Below are 9,156 nucleotides of genomic sequence, written 5' to 3' on the forward strand. Positions count from 1 at the left end.
CAACATCTGCAAGGAGTTTGTTCTCCCAGTGTTTGCGTGGGTTTCCTCCAGATTTTCTGGTTTCCTCCCACACTACAAAGACATACTGATAGGGAATGTAGATTGTGAGCCCCAATGGGGACAGTGATTATCATGTCTGTAAAGTGCTGTGGAATAAATGGTGCTTTATAAGTGGAGTAAAATAAATAAAGGGGCATCCATAAAGAGCCATAGATTGATATACTAGATCATGTGTAGAAAAAGGAAACCAATTTTCATGAAGATTGAGGCTTTATTGTAACACATTATGAATTTATATACAGAAATTTACAAAGGTACAATATCGTCCAATGATAAATGCAAGAGAATTTAATACATAAATTGTATCTACATAAAATCATGGGCAAGGACCCGAGTGCTCAGTTTTGTGTTTGTTTATGGCCACAATATAAATACTATGGTACTGTACAAATTAAATATAAAATAAGTGAATTTATAAAAGCATCTATATACATAGTGACGCTCTATAGAGGTCTCCTTAGAGGACTTTGCCTGTAAAGGGTTTGAATTGAGTGGGAAGATTGTCCACTGGGTAGACGATGGGACTGGTCTTCATGGTCGGTGGCCCATTTAGGAGTTCCCAATCGCAGCTTCGGCACAGTTCAATGATAAAAGTCTTTAGGAGGATCTTGGCAAACTCTTTGCCCACACAGCTCCTCGGACCTCCTCCAAATGGTATGAAGCTGAATCGGGAAGAGTCTTCAGGGAACGGAGTTAAGAAACGATCAGGGTTGAACTCTTCCTTGTTGGGGAAAATCTCAGCAAGATTGTGAGTGTCAGCGATGCTGTAGATGACATTCCAACCCTTAGGTATCTGATAGCCCTGAAAAAAAAAAAAAAAAAAAAATTGCATAAATACCAAAGCAAGGTAATACAGGTAATAACACTCCGTAGGTGTGACACCCAGCACTGGCCAGTCTTACAGGATGCTATAAAACCGTAAAAAGGGCTGCAATTATGGTCACGATGAGCCAATTGACAAGCATGAAATTGCCTGCGAGTTGTCAGATGTTCACTTTACTGCTGTAAAAAGGACCTTGTGAACTTACCATGGTTAGATCAAAGAGAAATACACTCTACATTCACAAGAACATACAATAAAATAAAGCCAGCAGCCACCTCCTACGAGAGCTGGAGTAAATACTAGACCTCAAATAAATTCAGGTTCCCTTTGTAGATCTGTCAAAAGGAACAAGTATGTGGGGCGGGTGATACAAGCGCTCTGCAATCATAGAAAGTTTGCATACGGCATTTCTTACTTCCTAGCGGAGTTACTCATTTTGACATTAACGTCTAGTTAAGAAGCTTGGATCGCAGGAATTGAGAAGGTCAAAAACATTCCAAAAGCAGGTCTACGTTTGAGAAGGGACCACAACGGATCTCTACACATTTTACAAGTCTACATAAAACATATGCTTAAACTCAATTCATATAGACTTACATTTAAGACGAAAGTCTTCACAGCAACTCGAAAACCTCCAGGAATTGGTGGGCTGAGCCTTAGGGTCTCCTTTAAGACGCAGCCAGTGTATGTAAGCTGATGTAATATATCAAGGGTTAAAGGTTTCTTTTCTTCAGGAGCAACTGATAAGAGGCCCTAAAATAAAAAAATAAAAAATGAAAGCCAAGTTCAGTAATCATATGGTCATACCCAGTCTCCCCATTGATGGGTCGCTTATGACCACCAACTGTAGAACAAGTTCTCGAAAATCCTACCTTAGAATCAAGCTCTTCACGGACCTTCTGCACAACATCCTTGTGAAGGCCAAGAAACGTTATGAGAGATGTGGCAGCACTAGCTGTGGTCCCGTGGCCACCAAACAGCAACTCCGTCGCAGATTCTTTCAATGCCTAGACAAACAATGGCAACGGTTTAATAGGGGGGACCCTTTAAAATAAGCCACATCAAGTGCACTTATAGAAAAGTCACCAGTGTAGGTACTCACCTGCAAGTTAATGGGTTCTCCATTCCTTCGGCTATGGTCAATCAGCAACTGTAAGGCATCTTGACAAGATCCCTCCGGTTCCTTCTGCAACTTTTCCTTGATGTTTTCATCAATTTTAGCATGAATTATATTTCTTGCCCGCAGACCCTATAACAACGCATGGAAATGAAATTAGGGAAAAAGTTCTAAAAACACTGAAGTTTCACAGAAGACATTCAAGAAAAGAGACATTTAGATCCCTTGTTAAAAAAAAAAAAAATATTAAAAAAAAAAAGTTTAGAGATGATAATGAAATAGAGACACTCACCTTGTAAAGGCCAGTAAATGGGACATCAATAGGAAGGGAGAAGAGATTCCGGGTCATCTCCTCAAAGGCTTCCACCAGAGGCTGCTCATGTGCTGGGTCCATTTGTGTAGGCTCGAAGCCTAGAAGAAGCCTCATGGCGATCCGAAACATGAGACGCTTGACGGCCGGGTACACGAGCACACAGGACTCACTTTGTAGCCACAAGTTAGTGGCATTGCGAATCTCTTCCTCCATGACTGGCACATAGCTCTCCAGGGCTTCCTTGGAGAAAGCCTGCATGATGACCTAAAGAGAAGGGACTTCAATTACCACCATGCATGCCCACTGCTCGACTTCTCTCCAGAAGTTCATAGGACCTTACAATTGGTTAATTAGGTTTCTTTAATAAGGTTAAAAGGTCGCTGCATATCTAAGTAATCCTTGTTGGTAGTCCCCCTGGAAGCTTCACACTGTATAAGGATTAGTGCCCCCTCCCTGTCCAGCCTAATGCATTAAATGGATTAATCAGAACCACCCAGAGAGCAGCACTAAGACTTCATTAATAGGTCAGTTACATCCCCCCCCAAAAAAACAAAAACAAACCTGTAGCACAATTAAAAATGTTGACCCAGAAGCAACAAGTATTTACAGATATCACAGCGTGGACAAGGGATGGCGCTGCTTCCCCACATTCAGGGCCAGGCAGAGAAATAAACTCGGAACGGATCCGTCCGCATCCGCGCCCTCCTGCGCCTTTACGCACGGGATCCGTCCGGCTCCTGCGCCACTCACCTTCTTCATGTGCTTGTGCTGGCTGTCGTGCAGGTTGGAGAGACACTCAGAGCCCAGGATGGTCCGGACAGAAGCCGGCCAGTGCACAGACACCAGCTTGTGCTCCCCGAGGAGAATCTGCCGCACATTCTCTGCCCCCATGATGCGCACGGTCGGGCTTCCAAACAGATGCGTTTTATAGATGTGACCATACTTTCTGCTCTTGAGTTGGAGGAATTTACGTCTCTGGAAAAAAAAAAAAACAAGTTCAAGCACTTGTTCAAAGGGTTAACTAGCCAACCATGCGTTTACACTAAAGCCAGGACCTGAGCGCATGGCGGCCAGCCCCAGTGCAGGTGCATATAATAATCATCACCCATCTGCATCCTTACCTGTAGCACCATCTGCAAGGTTTCTCCAAAAAAGGGCAACCCCATAGTGCCAGGGGGCAGAGGGCTGTCGCAGGTAGAGTCCCTGCAGCTGTAGCAGTACAGTCCCCACAACTTGAGGGCAGTGAGCAGCAGCAGGACTGGCAGCACCAGGGTGCACAGGGCACTGGTGACCAGGGTGTACAGCTCCATGTCAGCGATCAGTGCTAGGCTCCCCGACATACTGCTCTCAGCCCCCAGTGTCACCCTTATATAGCAGCTCCAGGTCTGCCCCCTTTTTTTTTTTTCTCTTACCTTGCTCAGATAAATTAGTTCACACAAAGTTCATCTTTAATTGCAGATTGTAGCATCAGTGCAGGACTCCTCCCCCAGGGACAAGGCTGCCCAAAATCTTTAACCATTTGGATTCGTTTTCCCACCTCCAGAGCTCCACACAATCAGCAGCTTTTACTTTGAAAAGGTGTTAATTTGCCCAACACAATGTCCAGTCCCTTGTAGCCATGCAAGTCAATGGTCCATTTAATAGAAGGGTGTGTGCTATTTACTTTTCTAATGCATCCTGGACTGAGGCAGCAGAGGAGGACATCCAGGCACTGGTCACTATCTGGGCTGAGGTTACATTAGAGCCATCCATTCCTCATAGGATCAATGAATGAAAATGTCTTGCTCAAGGCTTGTTTACGTAAAGCGATTGCCAATAAGTGATCACTAATTTGCCGTATTATTCAATTTCTTAGGACCTGTGCGCACACCTAACGAGCAGGACAATGACCTTCCATAATGCATTGGCGAACGCTCAAACAATCAATTTCAAGAACCATTTTGTCATTTCTCATTGAGTCATTTATTTTTTATCCCACAAAATGATTATTGGGATTGTTGGTCGATTTCATTCAGCTACTTCTAAATGCATCTCATGTAATAAGGACACCTTCTGCTGGCTCAGTGAGGCCAGAGTCTGATACTATAGCTGGTTAATTATTCTGGGGATCCTAAACTTCTAGTTGTTTTGAAAAAAAAAAATATTGCGTGGTCTGACCACTGTTGAATTCATTCCGAGTGTGCAGGGGGCTTGGAGCTCTGCCATAATGCATCTCAACTCGGTAAAGTATAAGGGTATGTTTCCATGGTACGGATTGGCAGCGCTTTGGACGCAGCTGCTGTCCGTTTTTAACATTGTATAGAATAGAAGCTTTGCCAATTATTTTTCTTTCGAGAAAATCACTGACTGCTTAAAGCTGAAACACTTGACAAAAATCGGATCAAAAACACTGATGAAACGCAGACCCCTTTTTCGCGTACCAGAAAAATCACTGACAGTATTTCAAACCGAAGTCAAGAGTGAATTAGAAAGGAATATGAAATATAAAAGAAGTATTATGGGTTTGTTCACACTGAGCAAATAAATGCCGGAAAAGCATTTGCTCCGGAGCAGAAATCCAACGCAGAACCACAAGTTTCAGTAGCAAATTTGGAGCATGAATAGTGGGTTCAAAGCAGAATGGGATATAATCTGTGTGTCACTACCCACCATGGTTTTCAGAAATTAAAAAAAATATATATGTTATATATGAAAGGGGAAAAAAGCAGACCACAAAAAAACGCAAAAGACTTAAAAAAAAAAGGCAGAAAAAACATCGTCTGCGGTTTTCTGTAGTGTCTTCTGCCTCCATAAAGATGCAAGTACTCCGGCACCTAAAAGGCGCATTGTGAAGATACCCTTAGGCTTTGTGCACACACAACTTTTGTTGATACAGTCCAAAGCGACAAGTTTTCTGGTGAATACACGCTTTGGTTCTCCAGCGTCTTGTTAGTTTGTGCCACCGGAGTCTTTCACACTATGAAGTATAGAAAGTATGTAGCCAAGCTGCCCGAAGAATAAAATTATTTCTTTGAACCACTTATGGTTTTCTGAACTCCGATGAAGTTCTAAGAAATGAAGTGAGACAGAACATGCACACTGCAAATTATTTCGACATTGCTGTGCATTATGCTCCTTTTATGGGATGCTTTTGCCTTTTTTTTCAGTAGGAATCTGTCTGAAAAAGACTCAGTGCGCACATAACAAGTTATTCTTTTTCTGAAGCGGTTTTGCAGAGTTTATACTTTTTTTTGCAACCGCTTGATAGGACAGTGCCTATTTGGAGCAGAATTCACTATCAGCCGTTTCAAAAATGTGACACGCACTTTCTTTTTTTATTCCACCAGGCGTTTATAAAAACTTGAAGCTCAAAATATTGAACATATGAACAAAGCAAAGCGATTTAAAATATAAATGAATACAAAGAGTCTTTCAAGCATCTTTGAGGAAATTTCTCGCTTGGTGCCAGAGACCGAGTGACTTCTCATGATGCCATAGACCGAGTGACTTCTCATGGTGCCATAGACTGAGTGACTTCTCATGGTGCCATAGACTGAGAGACTTCTCATTATGCCATAGACTGAGTGACTTCTCATGGTGCCATAGACTGAGTGACTTCTCATGGTGCCGTATACTGAGTGACTTCTCATGGTGCCATAGACTGAGTGACTTCTCACGGTGCCATAGACTGAGTGACATCTCACGGTGCCGTAGACTGAGTGACTTCTCACGGTGCCGTAGACTGAGTGACTTCTCATGGTGCCGTAGACTGAGTGAGTTCTCATGGTGCCGTAGACTGAGTGAGTTCTCATGGTGCCGTAGACTGAGTGACTTCTCATGGTGCCGTAGACTAAGTGACTTCTCATGGTGCCGTATACTGAGTGACTTCTCATGGTGCCATAGACTGAGTGACTTCTCATGGTTCCATAGACTGAGTGACTTCTCATCGTGCCATAGACTGAGTGACTTCTCATCGTGCCATAGACTGAGTGACTTCTCATGGTGCCATAGACTGAGTAACTTCTCATGGTGCCATAGGCTGAGTGATTACTCGGGTGTCACAGACAGTTACTTTCCTGTACATCTCACAACCGTTTTTCTATTAGTGCAGTGAGAAAGTGCTGATAAAAATTGCAGATATTTATTAAACTTTAATAGGAATAATAATAATTGGGCACATTTATTGATGGTTTAACCCCTTAGTGACCGAGCCAAATTTTTGAAATCTGACCAGTGTCACTTTATGTGGTAATAACTCTGCAACGCTTCAACAAATCCCAGTGATTTTGAGATTGTTTTTTCGTGACACATTATACTTTATGATAATGGTAAATTTTGTTCAACATTTTTTGTGTTTATTTATAAAAAATATCAAAAATTTGAGAAAAATGTTAAAAAATTAGCAATTTTCTAAATTTGAATGATTATCCCTTTAATCCAGATGGTCATACCACAGCAAACCATTAATAAATAACATTTCCTACATGTCTGCTTTACATCAGGACCATTTGTAAAATATTATTTTATTTTGTTAGCAGTTTAGGAGGTTTAAAAATGTAGCAGTAATTTTTCATTTTTTCAAAGAAATTTACAAAATTTATTTTTTTAGGGACTTATCCATGTTTGAAGTGACTTTAGGGGTCCCATATATTGGGAAACCCACAAACGTGATACCATTTTAAAAACAGCACCCCCTGACATATCAAAAACTGCGGTCAGGTAGTTTATTAACCCTTCAGGTGCTTTACAGGAATTAATGCAAAGTGGTATGACAGAAATGAAAATGTGTATTTTTACCACCTAAATGTCTCTAACTTCTAAACAGATTACTACAGCCGTCAGACTCTAAGGCCGCTATTTGGCCATGAATTGCCATGGCAAACATCAGGACAACAAAATCATGATATGAGGGTACCAATTGGGACAAAGAAGAAGCCCCCACGCTCTGTTAACCATTTATAATGATGTAGTCACTATTGACAGCAGCATCTAAGGGGTTAAACAGATGTACGGTGCAAATACTGATCGTGGCTGGTACAGCAAGTTGTCAGCTATAGTGTACAACTGACAGATGCTGGATTGTCACCTGTATGGGGAGGCTATTCTCTTATATCTCAGGTCAGTTAAAAGGCGTATTGGCGGTCATTAAGGGGTTAAAGGGGAAAGGGACTTATTTAACACCATATAAAAAGCATGTCTAAATTGAAGTGTCACTGATGGCTTGGACTGTCATTGAGTGCTCTGCAGAAACCTTTGAAATCACCAATATAAGTTTAAATAAAAAGTAACTAAAATATGCACTTACAGTGCAATTAAAACTGAAAAATGGTTTTGAAAAGTTGTAGCCCCTTAAAAGCAGTGTTGATTGTGTGATATGTGGTGGTCTTGGAAGTCGGAACCCAGACACGCACAAACTACATGGCAGGAGCGCTCAACTTAGGCTACTTTCACACTAGCGTCATTCGACGCACTTCACAATGCGTCGTTTTGAAGAAAAAACACATCCTGCAAAGTTGCCTGCAGGATGCGTTTTTTCTCCATAGACTTTCATTAGCGACGCATTGCCACACGTTGCATCCATCGTGCGATGGATGCGACATGTTTTTTTTGTCCGTCGGGTCCGCTTTTTCCGACCGCGCATCGCGGCTGGAACTCTGCCCCCTCCTCCCCGGACCTCACAATGGGGCAGCAGATGCGTTGTAAAACTGCATCCGCTGTCCTGGTTGTGCTTTTACTTCACAGCATGCGTCGGTACGTCGGCCCGACGCACTGCGACGGGCCCGTACCGACGCTAATGTGAAAGTAGCCTTATGCTTGAACATTGTGGTTTGGTGAAGGGGCTCAGAAGAAAGGTTATAGGTCCACTCACCATTGTGCATCCATTCATCATGTATACAAGGTGTTTATTCATAATCATAACATATCATAAAGGCCGGAGTCACACTACAGCGAGATACGGCCGAGTCTCGCTGGTTAAAAACAAGCTCTGGCACCGGCACTCCAGAGCAAAGCGTGCGGCCACATAGCGCACGCTCCGCTCCCAAGTGCCAGAGCCAGAGCTTGTTTTTAACCTGCGAGAGTCGGCCGTATCTCGCTGTGTGTGATCTCGGCCTAAACGACAGGATGGTTTGGGGTCCTAGTGCAGATTTTGCATCAGGTCTGACAGTTCAAGACAATTCGGCTTCATTCACACAGTTTTTTGGTGGCAGACAACTCAAGTGAGTTTTTTTTTGTGAAGTCTTTATAGGAGTTTTTCTTTTCACTCAAGCAGTTTTTAAGAAATTTGATTTTTTTTCCACTTCAAAGAAGTCATATACTTTTTTTTTTATGCCAGGCATTTTTCAAAACATCCTCTGAAAATAAAGGTAAACAAATTACAACAGTGAAGAGGATTTCCCATAGAACAGGATTTTTTTTTTTTTAAGTATTTTAAATGGGTTTTTTTAAGGAGGATTTTAGATGAGATATACTAAAGAAAAAAACAAACAAAAAAAACCTCCATGCCATCAATTGTTGGTATTTATTAATTTAATCACTGTGTTTAGTCTGTGGCTCAGTGGCAACTTATCACATGCGATGTCCTGTGATGTGGATTCCCACTACAAAACCACATTGAATATTTACACAGCAGATAAGGCAATTTTAATCAATTAAAGGCCGTTTGCAGAAGGCTGTAAACGCAGACTCAATTCAGTATTCACATCGAGTCTCAGTTCACATGAATAGTCCAATTTTCATCCAGAAGAAAGACGATTTTTCATCTGTATCCTCATCCATATGGATTATGTATTGCATCAATTTTTATACATCAGCAGCGAAAACAATTTATAAGACCAACAGCAGTTTCCTATGTTGGGTCTTGTG

The 9,156-nt window shown here is 41.9% G+C and overlaps 1 protein-coding gene across 1 annotated transcript; it reads right to left on the reverse strand.

The window, feature by feature from the left end:
- Window positions 1-256: 256 nt before the first annotated feature.
- Window positions 257-3,650, reverse strand: CYP26A1 (cytochrome P450 family 26 subfamily A member 1). The gene is made up of 7 exons (XM_069755892.1): window positions 3,435-3,650; window positions 3,064-3,288; window positions 2,293-2,577; window positions 1,986-2,132; window positions 1,756-1,890; window positions 1,481-1,636; window positions 257-862 (listed from the first exon to the last, which is right to left on the reverse strand). Exons 1-7 carry the CDS (start codon window positions 3,621-3,623, stop codon window positions 518-520), a joined length of 1,482 nt encoding a protein of 493 aa, XP_069611993.1. The 5' UTR covers window positions 3,624-3,650; the 3' UTR covers window positions 257-517.
- Between the last annotated feature and the right edge of the window lie 5,506 nt (window positions 3,651-9,156).

This window comes from Ranitomeya imitator, chromosome 2, assembly GCF_032444005.1.
Source record: "Ranitomeya imitator isolate aRanImi1 chromosome 2, aRanImi1.pri, whole genome shotgun sequence".
NCBI lineage: Eukaryota > Metazoa > Chordata > Amphibia > Anura > Dendrobatidae > Ranitomeya > Ranitomeya imitator.

What these genes read in the sequence shown, in the direction of transcription:
- CYP26A1 (XM_069755892.1), bottom strand. Translation starts at nt 3,623, where the DNA reads ATGGAGCTGTACACCCTGGTCACCAGTGCCCTGTGCACCCTGGTGCTG. An exon ending in GTGAAGAGCTTGATTCTAAG is followed by an intron (nt 1,637 to 1,755) that starts GTAGGATTTTCG and finishes TTTTTATTTTAG; the next exon opens with GGCCTCTTATCAGTTGCTCC. An exon ending in TGAAGACTTTCGTCTTAAAT is followed by an intron (nt 863 to 1,480) that starts GTAAGTCTATAT and finishes TTTTTTTTTCAG; the next exon opens with GGCTATCAGATACCTAAGGG.